Source organism: Triplophysa rosa, linkage group LG4, assembly GCF_024868665.1.
Source record: "Triplophysa rosa linkage group LG4, Trosa_1v2, whole genome shotgun sequence".
In the NCBI taxonomy this organism is placed as follows: Eukaryota; Metazoa; Chordata; class Actinopteri; order Cypriniformes; family Nemacheilidae; genus Triplophysa; species Triplophysa rosa.
Window position 1 is genome coordinate 3,574,925 of NC_079893.1, and position 18,141 is coordinate 3,593,065.

An 18,141-nucleotide genomic window follows, 5' to 3' on the forward strand; every position below is an offset into this window, starting at 1 on the left:
ACTATGCCAGACATTTTCAGACGAGGCAATTAAAAGAAACTCACTCATGACACAGCAGTGCACTTTTAATGTTAAAGCAAACATTTGTTATGATCTTTTACATGCAGAGAACCTAATCTGTCTTGTACTCTAGCACAAACATTTAACGTTATAATGCTACTATAATGCTTTCTATTTGTACCGTGTTTAAGTAACACCTGCATGAGAAGAAAAACTAAAACGTTCGCGATTTTTAATGTAACGTCACGGCACATCTGGAATGTCTGAATCAAACTAGTACAACGACTAGAGATTAAGTATTAAATGTACGTTCATCACGTGACAGTGGCTTATGAGGCCACAGCTAAAATAAAGGACAGTAACAGAATTTGATGACACTTCTGTGTTAAGTAGTGTTATCATAAGCATCATTTGCTATTAACCCTGAACGGACTAATTCCACACGATCCGACCGTCGTCTCTCAGCTTCACCGCACCGCTGGCCACAAGCTCCAAGGCTGCTGGGAAGGCGCGATGCTCCGCCTCAAGGATGCGCTCTGATAGGCTCTCTTCTGTGTCACTCACTAGGATAGGAACCGCCTCTTGTACCACGATGGCTCCTGCGTCCACTTCCTCCTGCAGTATTTACGCTCAAATTATTTATGGACTTGGGGTATGTTCACACTTGTAGTTCGGTTCTTTTGGTCCACACCAAAAAACACATTTGCGCAAACATTTTTAATACAAATACCTTTTATGATGTATATTTTGAAACCGAACGTACCAAACATTCTAAACTATGTGCTAGGCTAAAATATTTCAAGCAATCAAAACAGCACCCTAACAAAGATCGATAAATAATGCTGCTATTAAAAATGTTATTTACCATTTTATTTTAAATAAATAAAAGAATCTTACAGCCACAAAGTGAACAGTACATCCCGTGACTCGAACCCCAGCCTGGAGCGCCTGCTTTTGAGCGTTGACACCTTTAAAGGACGGCAGCAGTGACGGGTGGATGTTCAACACCTTTCCTGTTTAACACAATACAGTGTTAACATGTACTTTATGCACTCAAAAACACATTTTTGATCATTTTACCCCCAAAAAGTTACAGATTGCAGCTGACATACTGATTAAAATATTAATCCAAAGTTATTTTTATTTCAGATACTGTAAACAAAACATTTTAAACAGACATTTACCGTTCCATTTCCTCACAAAAGGTCCAGTAAGGATTCTCATAAATCCAGCCAGACAAACCAGTTCAACCCCGAACTCCTCCAGAACTTTATCTATAGTCCCATCAAACTCCGCCCGGCTGCCGTACTGCTTATGATCCACCACCTGATAGACAAACCCAAATTTAAAATCATCGCGTCTGACTGTGATATACAATTCAAACGCATTGTAGACAAACCCGTGTCTGAATCCCTGCCATTGCAGCTCTCTTCAGCCCCAGCACACCCGGTCTGTTAGAGATGACCACCACTATCTCAGCTGAACTGGACGGTTTCTTTGCCTGCACCATCAGAGCTTGTAGATTTGTTCCTGTCGAACATCACACACACTGGTATCATCTTCAGCTGTCCCATTCAGAAAGAGAACCCAGTTTATTCAAACATACCAGTTCCAGAGATGAGAACCGCCACTCTGGTCCTCTTCCGTGTGCTGTGATCTCCGTGAAGAGCTCCGTTCTGCAGCCTGCTGGTGTCTGGAGAACGCCCGGGACTTTCCTTTAAACTCTGCTCCAGGTTTCTGATGACCACAGATTCTGATCCTGCACACACACACACAGATAAACATACATTATGGTATCACCAATGTAAATCTTATGGAAGATTTGCAATAATACCATGTATTCCATATTACAATGTATTTGATCATCTGTTTTTATAATATATACAGCTCTGAAAAAACGACTACTCAACATTTTTCTTTGACCTGCATTTCTGCATGAATTGGGGTCAATATGTTTCAAAGCAAACTTCAGTTGTGACAAAGTTTTACATTTAAAACATAAGTATTGTGTTGTTTAAAAATGTATATGAACGTGTTTTCTTTGCAGTATTGAAGATTTAAAAATATTTTTATTGGATGTCTTAAATACTTTTTGTTGGTTTGACCCATCTATCGAGTTCTAATTTTCTTTAAAACATACTTTTAAAAACATTTATAGTTTTTTTATTTAAGAGTTCCTTATTTCTATATTATTAGAGGTAATATTTTATTATTATATATTATTATTAGGGCTGTCAATAGATTAAAATTTTTTAATCGCGATTAACCGCACCCTTTTCTTGCGATTAATCGCACACTTATAGTGAAATTAAACATACACTATTTATTTTGTTTAACATGGTTATTTTAGTGCTGTCAAAGGATTTAAAAAATTAACTAACTAATCACACACAGCTTTTATGTTTTTAAATACTTTTACATTCTAATAATTTCACATTTTATCTCCAAACAACACATTTCTTTAACAGCATCATTTTATGAATGGAAGTCAACATTCTAATATTGTTGGCTTTGCAACTGATGACTTTATCTATTTTCTTTATACTTGATTAGTAGAAAAAAATAATATATTTAATAAAGTTATCAAACACTTTACAGTCTTTACTGCTAAACACATAAAGAAGAATCCTCATTAAAGCTACAAAATCACGTTGATATCACGTTGATTACATTAGTGACAGGACTCACAGCAGCACGTTTAAGAGCGCAGCCCCTTTCTTTCTTTCTTTCTTTCTTATTTTCTTTCTTTCTTTCTAACGCACAATTTAATACAACTGTTGTTGTCCCATGTGCTGTACAAGGATAAAAAGATATACAAAAATACACATCAAACATACTGTACACCTCCAACATGTCTCTACTACACATCCAATATATAACTAATACACATCCATGTATATCTCATCCTCCAGAATTATTAAAAGCCTGAGTTAATGAATTAGTTTTTAACAAGAATTTAAAACTAGACTCGGTTCCCCGGTAGCCGGTTCCAAAGTTTTGGAGCCGCAACCGAAAAGCCCATGAATAAGCTTCTCAAGGTCCTTTACAGTAAGAAAAACCTTTGCTTTAGCCAAGAGTCTCATATTAAAGAAGCAAGATTTAACAACATTATTTATTTGTTTATCAAATTTAAGGTCTGTATCGAATAATACGCCTAGATTCTTCACAACCGCTTTATTGTAAACAGTCAGGGGGCCCAGATTTTGAATGGCCAGATTATCCGTTTGTCCAAATAAAATAATTTCTGTTTTATTATCATTTAATTTCAGAAAATTTAGAGCCATCCATCTTTTTATGTCCTTTAGGCAGTCTAACAATGGAGTTAAAGCGTTCTTGTCTCTCTTTTGAAAAGGCAGATAAATCTGCGTGTCATCGGCATAACAATGAAAAGAAACACCATGTTTCCTAAAGATCGATCCTAATGGAATCTTATATAATGAAAACAAAAGAGGAGCGAGAATGGACCCTTGAGGAACACCACAAGTAAGAGGAGCTGAACTCGAGAAGCAGTCCTCAAGTTTAACTGCAAAACTTCAATTTGTTAAATACGACTTAAACCACTCAAGGGCCACCCCTCGCACACCAACATGATGTTCCAATCGAGAGATCAGAATGCCATGATCAACGGTCAAACGCCGCACTAAGATCTAGTAACACTAAGATCGCAGAGGCTCCAGAGTCGACAGTTAATAAAATGTCATCGTAAACCTTTAAGAGTGCTGATTCTGAGTGCTGATGAAAACCTGATTGAAAAATCTCAACCACCAAATTTTTTATCAGAGAGATTAAAACCTTTTAAGACCTGCCGCTCAGGTCTAATGCGCTTGCAAGGCCTTAATATGAATAAGAGCGTGATTATATATAATGTAACGCTTAACAATGATGACAGAAAAAACGGACGTTGCGTCAATGGTGTTAAAAAAAAAACGTTAACAGCCCTTATTATTATATACATTTATTTAATAGTAGACATAATATATATATATATATATATATATAGTTTATATATACGTATATATATAGTTTTTTTATTATTTTATACTTACTATAAAAAGTATATTATAAACACATATATAATACATATGTTTTCTGTACGGCTGCTTTACAGCAAAGCAAAACAATGCAAATTTGTGAAAAGCGCTATAAAAATAAATAAATAAAGCTAAACATTACTGACAGACACTGTGACGCACATATTAGATATTTCAAGTGTAAAGCCCATTGCACATTGAGTCCGAAATTTCCGCACGTTAAAAAATAAATACGACATCACGTTGTGTCAATCACATTTACACACTGCCTCCGATATTTTCGTCCGTCATAAAAAAATTCGGACCGGGTCCGATTTTCTGCGTTTTTCGCATCCGTCAAGCATCTTAAGTGGCCTTTTTTAACAATTCAGAGACACCGTACAAACGAGAGCCAAATACGAAAAAACGCATATGAAAATTTCGGACTCTATGTGCAAAGACCTTAAGTCACGACAGTTACAGTTGTACAAAACTTTGCTATTCTGAAGCAAAAAAATCTTTGTGTACAGAGAGTATGATTAAAATGTGCATAAATAAGTCAAAAAAATATTCCTAAGTAAAATTATTTTATCATCATCGCATCAACAGGCATTTCACCAACTCACCAAGCTGTTTATGAGCGAGCAAGCCGACGATCCACGCCTCCTCCTGGGCCTGTACGAGTCTCAGGACCCTATGAGCGTCCTGCTTACTGACCACCAGCACGGCCCCGAGACCACAGTTAAACGTACGGCTCATCTCCTCTTCAGACAGACCACCTTCCCTCTGAAGCCACGAGAATACGGGAGGTATACGCCAGCGAGACGCATCTGAAACCACAACAAGATCAAAGACATGCTTACATTAGTGCACAATATTGGAAATTTCTTCCATTTTATATTGTAATTGTCCTTTATGGTCAAATTTTGTACAATTCCAAAACTCACCCAGATCCACCATCAGCTCTGGAGGAAGAACCCGAGGAATGTTCTCCAGCAGTCCGCCACCGGTGATGTGGGCATAAGCCTTCACCGCACCGCTGCGCAGGATTGGCTGAAGCAGACGGCTGTAGATCTTTGTCGGTGTGAGCAACACATCACCTTCACAACAACACAAGTGTGACGTCTCAAAACAGAAATACGTGAAGCACTGATATTCTGTCATACGATCGTACCGATGTTTTGCCCCGGCTGTCCGAACGGAGCAGGTGAGCTGTACTGAAGGCCGGATCTCTCCAGGACCTTCCGCACCAGACTGAAGCCGTTACTGTGAATCCCGGATGAGGCCACACCGATGAGCAGATCTCCCTCCATGATGTCCTTTAACCTGGGCAGAACGGCTCCTCGCTCAACGGCCCCAACGCAGAACCCTGCGAGGTCGTATTCTCCTGGAGCGTACACGCCCGGCATCTCTGCCGTCTCACCACCTGAACAAACACATGAAACATTTTATTTACTGGAATATTTTTTGTTCAAATTCAACCACATTCAATCATAAAAATATATACAGTGGCTTGCAAAAGTATTCATCCCCCTTCATTTTATTCACATTTTGTTATGCTGCTGCCTTATCTTAAACTACTTTAAATGATTTTTTTTACATTAATCTACACTCCATGCACAATAATGCCAAAACAAAAAACTGATTTTTGACAGCTTTGCAAATTTATTAAAAATAAAAACCAAAAATTACACTTATTGTTTTTATGCTTAAACCCTTTTTCGTCTTTGACCCACATTTGTCATGATGCATGTTTCCCGGAATCAAATCCATGACCTTTGCACTAACACCACAACCTCACCTAATAAAGCACATCCGGCCACCTGACAGGCTTCTGCAATCCCAGCAATGACAGAAGATGCCACTTCCACATCCAGCCGTCCACAGGAGAAGTAATCGAGGAAGAACAGAGGTTCTGCTCCCTGAGCCAGAACATCATTCACACACATGGCCACCAGATCCTGACCCAGAGTGTTGTGGATGTTACACGCTTGTGCGATCTACACTCATCACAGACACACAAACACACGTAAATAATGATGAACTATACCTTGAATAGTTAAGTTTGAATTATAATAAATGCTCTACAGGTTCTTGTGTCTGGTTATGAGAAGTGTGCGATCGTACCTTGAGTTTGGTGCCCACTCCATCAGTTCCAGACACCAGAATTGGGTCGATGAAACCTGCTGCTTTCAGGTCAAAGAGTCCCGCAAATCCTCCGAGCTCAGCGTTACAACCTTGCACACATCAGAAAGAGAATTTCACAATCATTGAACTGGAGGCAGAAGTCATGATTTTGGATGTAATAAACAGCATGTTTTGAATAAATAACGTTGCTTTGTGAAAGCAGATCATCATCACATGATGTTTGAAGTACCTGCTCGAGACGTGGATTTGGCCAGAGGTTTGATCATGTCCACTAGTGTGTTTCCAGCACTGACGTCCACACCGCTGTCTTTATACGTCAATCCTCTGCAGGACGAACACAAACACGTTGATGTTATCATCATCTTTGAGACCCAGATGTTTATTTGAATCCTCTGTAAAGGACATTTGTTCAAACTTTATATTACGCTAAACTTCATTAAGCACACGGCACAGTTTTAAGTCACATTAATGTGTGATGCAAGCTTCTGCTAAATGAATAAAATAAATGTATGGCCATGACAAAATCTTACATCTATAACATCAGTTAGTGAAATGATGATCATATTATATTGTGATGGTTTTCAGAAACAAAATCGTTCAGCATTGATGACTTTGTTTATTGGAAATGTTAAACAGTGACATTTATTTAGAACACACAATAACATGTTTTACAGTATAATTAAAGTATGTGAAATACAACAACATTTTCTTCGGTGCGATGAGGTCAGCAGCGATGTCCTGACACACACCTGGAGCGAGTGAGGTAAGCGATGGCCCGGTGTCCGATGTCTTTGCGGTGAACCGCGTCAGGGAAGCTGATCGCCGCTACACCTTCATTGGCGCTGTGTAAGGCGCTCTCAAGGGTGGGCCGGACTGCCGTGACCGTCAACACACGCCCCCCGCTCGTAATAACCCCGCCTCCTTCCTTAAGAGCGGTGCCTGCGTGAAACACCTGAACGCCCATCTCAGATGCCTGAGACAAACCTAAACAAACAGAAAAACAAAATTAATTTAGACAAATTTATTGATACATATTTAATTATCGAAAAGCTAAAATATTATAGCTAAAGGTGAAATGCCCTGCGTCACAATATGCACACGATCCATCCTAGATAGTATTCGAAAATTCATATGAAGTCATTAGTTTAATTAAGTTCACGGATGGTCTACTGTTTTTGGTAAAAATCCAAAGTTTAGATCAATGCACACTCAAATGGCTGATATTACCCACAACCCACCATGAGAGGGCGGAGTTTAGTTGCACTACACAGAATGAATAAATTAAATGCATTCCATAACTGAATCAATCAATTAAACGAGACATTAAACATGAAATGACAAATAATAAATGAAGAAATGTTTAAATGCAAAAAGGAGTTGTATTTTGATGTTTGACTTTGTTAAAGTCATGGTGAAATAAAAAAATAACAATTCCTATTTATTCATGGTATAGTATTGCAGTGATTGTTATAAATAGCATATCAGTGTGGATCATTCACTTTTTAAAATTCACGTGCCCTCATAATCATAAAAAATTGATGATGAATTGTGAATAATTATACATTTTATATCAAACTAGATTTTTTGACTCATCATTTTGTCTAGATGCAGACTTACAGTATAAATCAGACAATACTGTATTTTGAATTTAATTTTACTTCTCTTTAAATTATTTAATTCTAATATGTTTGTTTGTTTATGTTTATTTATATTACATTCAATGTATTTTTTCATACTTTTATATATATATATTTCTATTTTCAATTACATATTAAAAAAATGTTTGGTTCCTTTGATGTAGAAGTCCCTGAAATGGGTCGTGTGATGTGGAAGAAATACAAACATTGCATGGCAAGAAATAATAATTATTATCATAAATAATAATAATTTCAAATTCGCTAATATTTTTTATGCAGTATCCACCGGATTTAACTGTTCACAGATAACGTAATAAATGTGCAGTGTACCTTTTCATGTGGTCTGTTTTGATGCTAAGCTACATGCCGTTAACGAAGCATGTAATGCACAACAAATGTTCATTTAGTTTCACCAAGTCTCGTTCTTTTATTTACTCTAATTACGTTTGTGTTATAACACCTAATTGCTTACTGATGTTGTCTATCACAAAAAAAAATGTCGGCGGGCCAACCACTAGTCTTAGCATCTTTATTCGTCTCTGACCCCAAATTTAAAGCATGCCAAAACATCTGAAGTATCGTACCGGTGATCTCCAGACCCTTCTTATACGCCGCAGGATATCCCCCGCTGGCCATGACCACAGTCACAGCCGAACTGTCCTGAAGCCATTCCACTGCCGTCGAGCTCAGATTTGACTCCAGCGTGTTCTTCAGCACTTGATATAAATCACTCTTCAGCAGAGGCATCAGAACCTGACAGAGAACATCACAATTCATCACTTCAGTGACTCAATAATTATGGTAATACATTTTTGTATGACTCTTATGAATAAATTCCACTTTTATTTCCGTGTTTGTCTTTTTGGCCAATGAATCATTTTCAAAATATTTGAAGAGAGAGTTTGTGGCTCTCTGGTGCACAATGTCTAAACCAAATGCTGGCATTAAATTATTATCATGCGAGCGGTATTAACACAATATCAGTAATCAGTAACACAAGCTATGTTAAGGTGTGTTGTTTCTATTTTAGCCACTGAGAGGCGCTGTTAACACGGTGGTGCATTTTGTATTTAAGTGACCTAGCTACTGTTGTAAGCCAGGTGTTTGACCCGGAAGAGGTCAAAAAAAGGTTTTTACCGCATTAACGTCGCACTCATATGCGCATCCGCATTCTCATTCGTAACTCATGGACATTGCAAGTTTCATATGTTCGTACGTACATTGGATATACTTGTTGGTGTGGAGCCAATAAACTGTATGGTGATGCAAATGAAAAATGGTCTGTTCGTTCTTTATGGAGATCAAACAAAGAAGCAATCAACAGTACATGAGGAAAGTGCGTAAACCTTAAATCCCGGGATTAAACAACTCAGTAGCATAACGTATTAGACTTAGCTCCTACAACGGTTATTGTCAATAATGGTGTATTGTGACACCCCTATCCTAAATATGTCCTCGTACCTGACACTCGGGGTCACCAAACCGACAGTTGAACTCCAGGACTTTCGGTCCCTGTTTAGTCAACATCATACCCGCATACAACACACCTGAGGAGGTTATTGAAAACTATATCAATATTTATTCAAAAGTGATCCAGAAGCAGGACACCCGAATCTCGTTTTTAAAACTCACCCACATACGGCGTCCCCTCCTCTCTCATTCCATCAACTGTTTTCTGAAGAACCGTTCTCTTTATCTCCTGCAGCATTTCCTCCGAGACCTGCACAAACAGACACAATTGCTTCAAATCTCACAAATCTCATTTGTGATGATTTGCCCTTTCTATAGGCCAACAAAAAAAAGTAGTCAGGTAGCATGGTTGTCTTCAAAGTGTCTATATAGACGGTTTTAAAGTGACCATATAAACAAACGTTGCTGCGCATGCGTGCATTCGTGGTCTGCACTTAACTTCCGGTACACATTCGCAAACAATAGAGTGCCTGTTGATTATTTCAGACAACAAGCAAAATAAACCGAGAAGAACCGCTACTTGGCTAAACTTGTCTCTCCAATTTTTTTTATTTAGACTGCGATACCAAGCTCAACCACTAGATGTCAATGTCCCATAGCAATGTACCACCGTATGCGTTTCTTTAAATGCGACCAAACTACAGGACCCATTCAACAAATTGTTTATTTAATCAAATTAACATACAACAAAATTTAACAAATCCTTTATTGAATACAATTATTATACAACAAAATAATAATATACATGAACATAAATTAAATATAAATAGCTATATTATTAGACACTTGCCAAACACAGACAGGAAGTAAACTGCAGTCCAGGCACGCGCATCCAATGACACAGTCTAGGGCTGCAACTAACGATTCTTTTGATAATCGATTAGTTGGACGATTTTTCGATTAATCGGATAAAAAGTTTAATTAGATCTTTTGCTTATAATAATTAAAGAGACACGTGTGACTTTAAAACTGCGCATCTTTCGCTGCACGGAGAGACACGTCTGACTTTAAAACTGCGCAGCTCATGCCGCACGGAGAGACGCATCTTAAACGGTAATTTTTACAACTGCGCAGCTCGCAAGTGACGTCACTGATCAACTAATCGATAATGAAATTTGTTGACAATTATTTTCATTATCGATAATTGTAGATTTTATCGATTAGTTGTTGCAGCCCTAAAACGTCTATTAGCTGATATCATGTAGCGTGTTCTTTAAAGAAGAGAAGAACGTTCTCCATGTGGACCTGCAGGTTAAAGCAGTGGGGTTCCTCACCTGTGGTGTGGGGCAGTAAGCTCCCATCCCGCCCGTGTTGGGTCCCTGATCTCCATCCATCAGCCGCTTGTGATCTTGAGCTGGTGGCATCGGTGAAACGGTGATACCATCACTGAAACACAAACACTAGAGCGCACAGAAAAACCTCGGTGTGTTGCATGTTAATACCAAGACTAGAAGGTTGTGTATGTGTGCTATAAACAGGAAATACTCACAGACACTTCCTCTCCCTCTAATAGTTCCTCCACCACCACAGTCTCACCAGCAGAACCGAACGCTTTATCCTGAAACGTCCACAAAACCTTTTTTTTTGTTTTTGCGAACCCTGACTTCCATTGAATGGACACAAAACCACTGAAACATATCTCAAAATATCTTCTGCTGTGTTCCACAGAACTTTTACTTCTGGGTCAATCTTTAATATGATCAAACATACTGTTCAACCAACTGAGTTACATGGACAGGAATTGAGACCTGGGAATTGAGTTTCTGCAGTTCATGCATTTGACCAGCAGATGTCAGCACGCGTCTTTAATCAGTAATTTACAGGATTTAACCTGAAAGGGACTATTTGACATTAGTTTATGAAAGAGAAAATGTTGCATATACTGTAAGCATGACTAAAGACAGACTTACTGACCTTCATGATGTCCAGAACGGCACGGCAGGCCTCTTCAGTATCGCGAGCGACTACGACACCCTTCCCCGCAGCCAGACCGCTGGCCTTCACCACCAGAGCTGGAAAATCAGCTCTGAACAAAGAATAAAACACATTTTATTTCTCAACAATCATCCCAAAACATTATTTTGTTAAACTGACGGTGAAGAAGATTCCTGCTGACCTCTTTAGGAAACATTCCTGATCCAGATTTAAAAGCACGGTTCACCCAAAATGTATTCGCCCTCATACCATTGTATAGTAGTACAACTTATTTTCTTCTGAAGAACACACCGGAAAATATTTTGAAAAATGTTGGTACCCAAACAACAATGGCCCACATTGACTATTGTATGGACACCAAACAAAACCATCGAGACATTTCTCAAAATATCTTCTTGTGTTCCACAGATGCAAGAATCACATACAGGTTTGGAGGGGGAATAAATGACGACAGACTTTTTTTAAACTACAGGTCACGCAACATCAAGTTATTATAGAAGATGAATACTTTGAAAAGGCTCAATTATAAGAGAAAGGATGAGCATTGCCCAAAAGACATTTAACAAACATCAACATGCGAGCAATGCAACACGTACTCTCGAATGTATGCGCAGGCATCCTGCGGGTCCGTGAAGGAGCTCCAGCGTGCCGTGGGAATGCCGTGGCGATCCATGAAGGACTTTGAGAAACTCTTACTGGCCTCCAGCTGTGCCGCCTTTGCAGACGGGCCGAAACACGGCACGCCGGCCGCCGTCAGGTCATCCACAATACCTGGAAGATTTAACCATCATAAAATCATCTGCTTATCGTTTTTTGAAGCAAAAGAAAATATTTAGTGAGGAACTGCAGATAAACATATATATATAAATAATCCAATATTTGCAATGTATTTATATAATGCATGTAACATACAATACATATTCATTTGGTTGGATTAATCTTCTGTGCGTCTCTCATTTACTGCAGTCACACAGTTGTATTACATCATCTCCGCCGATCGGAAACGTGGCTTTATCGATATTGGCATCGTCGGCCATAAAAAACATGGTTACGTTCACAATACAACACAGGCATCTTAAATGCAAAATCTCAGATAATGTGAAATGACTCACCGGCAGCCAAAGGAACCTCAGGACCAACAACCACCAGAATGACATTGTGATCTTTACAATACTGTGCGAGAATAGAGTGATTGCTGACAGACACCGCTGAAAAACGCCAGATGAGAGATTAAACATTCATTGATACAAGTGTTTCATGTCATACAAATATTTATAATATTTGAACGGCGGCCAGTAGCACATTTGCTATTATTGACCACATTTGACAAGTTTGTGAGTGTTTGCACCCGTACCAGAGTTCGAGATCTTCCAGCAGTCTGCCGTTCCCGCGTTTCCAGGTGCCACGAGGACGTTTTGCACGTGAGGCGACTGTGCCAGTTTCCACGCCAGCGCGTGTTCCCGCCCACCGCTGCCAATCACCAGCACCCGCTCGGCCATGACGCCTGCTCAAACCAAACTATATCGTCAGTCGCAACGCCTGTGCTGTACAGGACCTGATAGAAACCAGGAGACATTTCGTGAAGAGATGCTCGGTACATCCTGGCAGAGGTGTAAAGAGTACCTGAAAACCATACTTAAGTAAAAGTACAGATACCGTGTAGTGAAAATGACTCCATTACAAGTTACAAGTCACCAATTCCAAAACGACTTGAGTAAAAGTCTTAAGAGTATCTGATTTGAACAGTACTTGAGTATTTTACTCATACTGAATGTAGGCTCAAAGCAGCACTAGTCCTCAACACTTAAGAGACACGTCAGTGAAAAACAAGAAACAGATGATTCGTGAGGAGAGCAATCGCATTTATTTTCTTAAATCATAATAAGACTGAACACCTCAAAATGCAACAAATCATGGTTGACACCATAACCTACGTCATTACAAACACCCTAAGTCTCATTTAAGCTCAAGTGCTCATAAGTAAACCAAACTCCTTCAAAAAGGTCTCTTCAATATAACGGATAAATAAAATAATGTTAAGTAGAATTAAAAAGTCAAAGCCTTTTTGCACTGGACATGCTGGTTTGGGCCTCATGGCCAGCTGCAGTCATGTCCTCATTTCACATACACTGTTAGCCCTTACCTGCCATTTCTACAGTAATATATTGGCAACACTGTTGCCAGCTAGTTACTGTAGGTGTTTTACAGTAAACTACTGCAATGGCTGTTTGAAGATACATTATTAAAGAATCTATTAACGCACTTAAGTCACACAGTCTTAGATGAACAAGTGTAAATAACAGATGAACACAATAAATCTGTCAAGATTTCACCAGAGGAGAATTAAACACAAACATCAATAACATCTTCACATATTACAGACACCACTTTCACTTTATTTCTGTCATCTGTGTAAGATCTTATTGAGATTTAACTCTAGTTCATAGTGGTTCAATTATGTTTTAAGTCACCATTATGGCGATCAGTGTTTGCTTTGGTTGGACTCTTTGACTTTCTTGTAGCTTTAAAATGTACACTTATACAATAACACTGAAAGGGACTTTACAGGAACCGCAACTTTATGTTTGCTTAGTAACTGAAGATACATCTGAAAGAATTCAATCATTAAATAATAATAATATAGCATTTAAGATTTATTAAGATATGTTTGGTAAAGTGATCACATGTTATAATGGAAAGATCTCTGTCAGAAAATCTTTCTTTGCAATTGAGACACAGTTAGACACTTGACATACAAACCTCATCAATGGTGACAAACAATCATGAATGAGTTTTGTACTATGTACCCAGCATGCATTGCAGCATGAAGCTGTTCAGTTGATTGTCACCATTGTTGAGATTCATATGTGGATTGTTCATTTCTCTGTGTCCGACTCATTCTATAGGTTAATATTTTGTCTATATAGTGTGAGAGCACTTTTGAAAATTGAAATACTATACATTCTTTTTACTGGTTTACATCACTTCATGGCAATAGTCCCACCATATGGTCAAATTTTGAGCAAACATGTTTAGAGCACATTTAGGAAGAGTTAGTTTTAAAAATAAGAGCTTTTGTAGATGTGTGACCTACAGTAACTAGCTGGCAACAGTGTTGCCAATATATTACTGTAGAAATAGCGGGTAAGGGCTAACCGTGTATAAACCGCCAGCGATTGACATCTACCTGATACTGCACTCATATTCATATAAAGAAGCCATGTTGACAAGTTTTTGTAAGTTATGGCAAAATCCACAAGATTGTAGTACCTTCATTGCCCTGTGAATGGCAATATTAATTATAAGATAGGTGGCATGCAAAATGTAATGTGTAATTGCATTAGTCATTACAAATGTAGTGGAGTAAAGAGTACATATACTTGTTCAAAAATGTAGTCAAGTAGAGAGTAAAAGTTGCTAATATCTTTAATACTCAGTACAACTACAAAGTAGCCAAAAAGATACTTAAGTAAAGTAACTAAGTACATTTACTCCAATACTTTACACCACTGCATCCTGGTTCTGTCCAAAACGAGTTTCCCAGGTGCACTTCTCAATGTAGTTGTTACACTCTAATGATTGTTTAGTTATTTTTTTCAATTATAAGTTCTTTATTTTGGTTAGGTTATTAAAGTCCCCGTGTTGCGATCGTTTTTACTTCCGAGTGAAATGGAATTTCTAATGAGAAAAATAGTGGGCGTGGCTTTTGTCTTTCTCTATGATTTGATTGGATGTATAAAAACAGCCGTTGCATTTTGAAATGGAACTAGAAGCAGACTGACAGTTGAAGGGGAGGAGTTAACGGATGCTCCGCCCAAGCCGTCTAACATACGTCATTTAAGATGGATAGTCATTACAGGAAGTGCATTTTCAGATTTTAACTAAAGATTATGAGGTCACACAAATTTTAAAAAGAGAATGACCCACATTGATAAACTGTTTACAATAAACGCTGCAATATTTCATGAAAATAAAGGCATTGTAATTTTTTATTTCACTGGGACTTTAAACTCTGTACATTTTGGCCTCTGTTAATTAGCCAATCAGGGAGAGCTATCAGTCCTCTCCTTCAAACACATAACCTGCGTTGGTTCAACCACAAAATGTCACTAAACAGCACAGTAAAATCTATTTATTACTGTTTTACAGAGACAGTTTAATTGCATGAAAACGTTGACCTATAAGACGCATTTACGCAAGTGGATTCTCATCTATTGCTTTGACCTTTCAGTGCGACTGACGTCCTTCAATTCACATCAGACATAAACATCCAGAAAGAAGCAGCAGCACATATATAAAGACACTTGACATTAAAGACTCCTGACGTACTCCTCCCCCATCAGAAGATCTGACTGACACATGACTCAAGCTTAAAGGGATACTTCACATTTATGGTAATCTTCAGCACAAGATGCTTAAAGGGATGCTTCCCCCAAAAATGAAAATTCTGTCATCGTTTACTCACCTTCGAGTTGTTCCAAATCTGTATCAATTTCTTTGCTCTGATGAACACAGAGAAAGATATTTGGAAGAATGTCAGTGACCGAACAGATCTCATCCCCTATTGACTCCCATAGTAGGAAAAATTACTTTATCATTTTTTTTGTTCTGTTAAACACAAAAGACATTTTGAAGAATATAGGACAGCAAACAGTTCTGGTGCACTTTTGACGACCATTGTATTTTTTGTCTATGGGGGAAAAATCTGTCTGGTTTTTAGCATTCTTCCAAATATCTTTCTCTGTGTTCATCAGAACAAAGACATTTATACAGATTTGGAACAACTCGAAGGTGAGTAAATGATGACAGAATTTTCATTTTTGGGTGATGTATGCCTTTAAGTGAAATACGTATCATGCCATATGGCATATAGCGAATTCAAATCTATTTCTATAGCGTAATTCTTTGCACAGTTTTACATTGATGCGGAGCAGCTTTAAAGTCATTGAACTGAATTGAATATCGATTTGAATACTTTTAAACAAACACACAATAAAAGTTAATGAACTGAGATTATTGATCAGTTGGGATTGTTCCGAGTTGATCTTTGACAAGATTCCCGAGGTTGTGAAACAGCAGCTATTGATCAGTGATCAGAAATCCATGAAGCACACAGTAAGATTGATACAGTAACCAGCAGCACGAGAGACTCATCACAAGATTCACACACATTATCTCATTACATGAATCTGCCGTCAGATAGTGAGTGTACTGTGATTTGCATACTCGTGTACTTTGGTACTACAAGATGCTTCACAAAATCCCAGAGTATAACCTTCCTTAGAAAAAATACTTTTGTAAAATGATGGTAATGTGACGGTATCAAGATGATCGAGTTAAACAATAATATTACAAAAAGAAGTACAGAAGTACAGTAATTCATGTACCTAACAACAAAAAGTATACTTCAAGTTCACTTAATAAAAGTGCAAAGTTCTAGTATATAAGTATGTATTATTTATGTAGTAAATGTTAATACATTTGTGAGTGTACGATTTCAGTACTATTGGGGACTAAATTGGCCTACTTATCTGTTTACAAAAGTGTACTTTGAAGTATGCTCTTAGTATACAACGAGCTTACAACAAGTCTTTCTAAGAAGTACATAAAGTATACTCCTGTGTCCTGCGTCATGTCAGTGTGTGTGCACTGTATATTTTGTGTGTCGTGTGTGAATGAGAGTGTATTTATTCACTTTGCTCTTAATACTCTTTTATTTTTACAAATTTAATGTATTGCTTATAGTTAACATGTTTCATGTAAGGCTGCTTTGTAACAATGAAAATTGTAAAAAAGCGCTATATAAGCAAAAGTTGAGTTGAGTATAATTAAGACAAGTAAGGTTAGTGTATAAGAAGCAACTAGACTGAAATTATACTTTCATATTTTAGTTCAAAAGTACATTAATAGCACACTTGGAACATTTTTGTAAGGTGTTACTCTTGCTAACTTACTTCCAAAAATGAAATTGTAAGTTAGTGCGGTTGAACTCTGATACTTTTTACAGAAAAACGTACAACAAAAGTCAAAACTTGGCACTAACAATACTGCAACGTCTTTTGCACAGCCAGTGTACTTTTTGTAAGTACAGACACATTTTGCACCGCACAGTTTTTCATACAAACATTCTGAACAGATTTAACGATTCAATATCAGGCTGACAATGGAAAGAGTAAGTTTGCACCATAGTAAAGTTAAACGTCTGTGGTACGCCCCGTTACACTTTCATGCAGTGCTTAACTCGTTAAAGTTATTTCATTGTTGTTAGAAATGTAGTTGTTACTTACTGTAATAGTGATAAAGCAGGACAGTGACCGGGATACCGTGATGTCTTGACCAGCGTGTTTCTCAAATCAAAAACCACGTGCGCACATCCAGAAGAAACAGCAGCGCGTAATCCTGTACTGGGCGGGGCCACGACGCGGAAGTTGCCTCTAATTGGTCATATCGGGTGACTCTAAAACAAATCATATTCGTATTTTAACTCTTAATTGTGTGTTTTCAATAAAAGGGTTTTATATGTCGAGATTGATCTGTAAATTATAATTGTTGTTGTTATTATTATTATTATTATCATCACGTGACTGAGAAAGCTCCGCCGTGAGACCTAAATGGGGCATCAAAGATTAGAAATATACATGCTGATCTCCTTACAAACAATGCTTCGACATCAAAACACGACATTTACAAGGTCATTACAAAGATTCAAATGTGAACGAGTAGTTCACCATTTTCCATCTCACTACTTCCGTTCAGAGGATCATGGGTAATGTGATTTATGATATAACTTTTTTTTATTAGAAATCCGTTTTCTAAGTCAATCCTAATAGGAATAGTATTTTGGGGCTCCCAGTGTAACAGATCAACATATGAAGAGTTTGGTTCCAAAAGGAGAACATTTTTCAAAAATCATGTTTTTTATTATGTTATCATGTTTTATT

At 37.8% G+C, this 18,141-nt stretch overlaps 1 protein-coding gene across 2 annotated transcripts; it reads right to left on the reverse strand.

Annotated features, from left to right (window-relative positions):
- Positions 1-49: 49 nt before the first annotated feature.
- gart (phosphoribosylglycinamide formyltransferase) lies at positions 50-17,602 on the reverse strand. Of its 2 annotated transcripts, none has more exons than XM_057332677.1 (22): positions 17,488-17,602; positions 12,555-12,704; positions 12,313-12,408; positions 11,797-11,971; positions 11,180-11,291; positions 10,755-10,823; positions 10,540-10,665; positions 9,428-9,515; positions 9,257-9,342; positions 8,380-8,548; positions 6,908-7,142; positions 6,388-6,482; positions 6,138-6,247; positions 5,812-6,010; positions 5,185-5,436; positions 4,958-5,110; positions 4,637-4,840; positions 1,607-1,759; positions 1,400-1,530; positions 1,185-1,326; positions 898-1,013; positions 50-615 (listed from the first exon to the last, which is right to left on the reverse strand). In XM_057332677.1, the coding sequence occupies exons 2-22, from the start codon at positions 12,697-12,699 to the stop codon at positions 433-435; spliced, it is 3,039 nt and encodes a 1,012-aa protein (XP_057188660.1). In that variant the 5' UTR covers positions 12,700-12,704; positions 17,488-17,602; the 3' UTR covers positions 50-432. The 2 variants fall into 2 exon arrangements, with proteins under 2 accessions (XP_057188660.1, XP_057188659.1); XM_057332676.1 differs by having other exon boundaries at positions 12,555-12,755; positions 17,488-17,596.
- Positions 17,603-18,141: the final 539 nt, after the last annotated feature.

Bases quoted from the DNA above. Each gene is read 5' to 3' on its own strand.
- gart (XM_057332677.1), bottom strand. From the start codon at position 12,699: ATGGCCGAGCGGGTGCTGGTGATTGGCAGCGGTGGGCGGGAACACGCG. The intron at 9,343-9,427 runs GTGAGTTTTAAA...TAACCTCCTCAG, and splicing joins GGAGGGGACGCCGTATGTGG to GTGTGTTGTATGCGGGTATG. The intron at 5,437-5,811 runs GTGAGGTTGTGG...GTGTTTGTTCAG, and splicing joins GGCCGGATGTGCTTTATTAG to GTGGTGAGACGGCAGAGATG.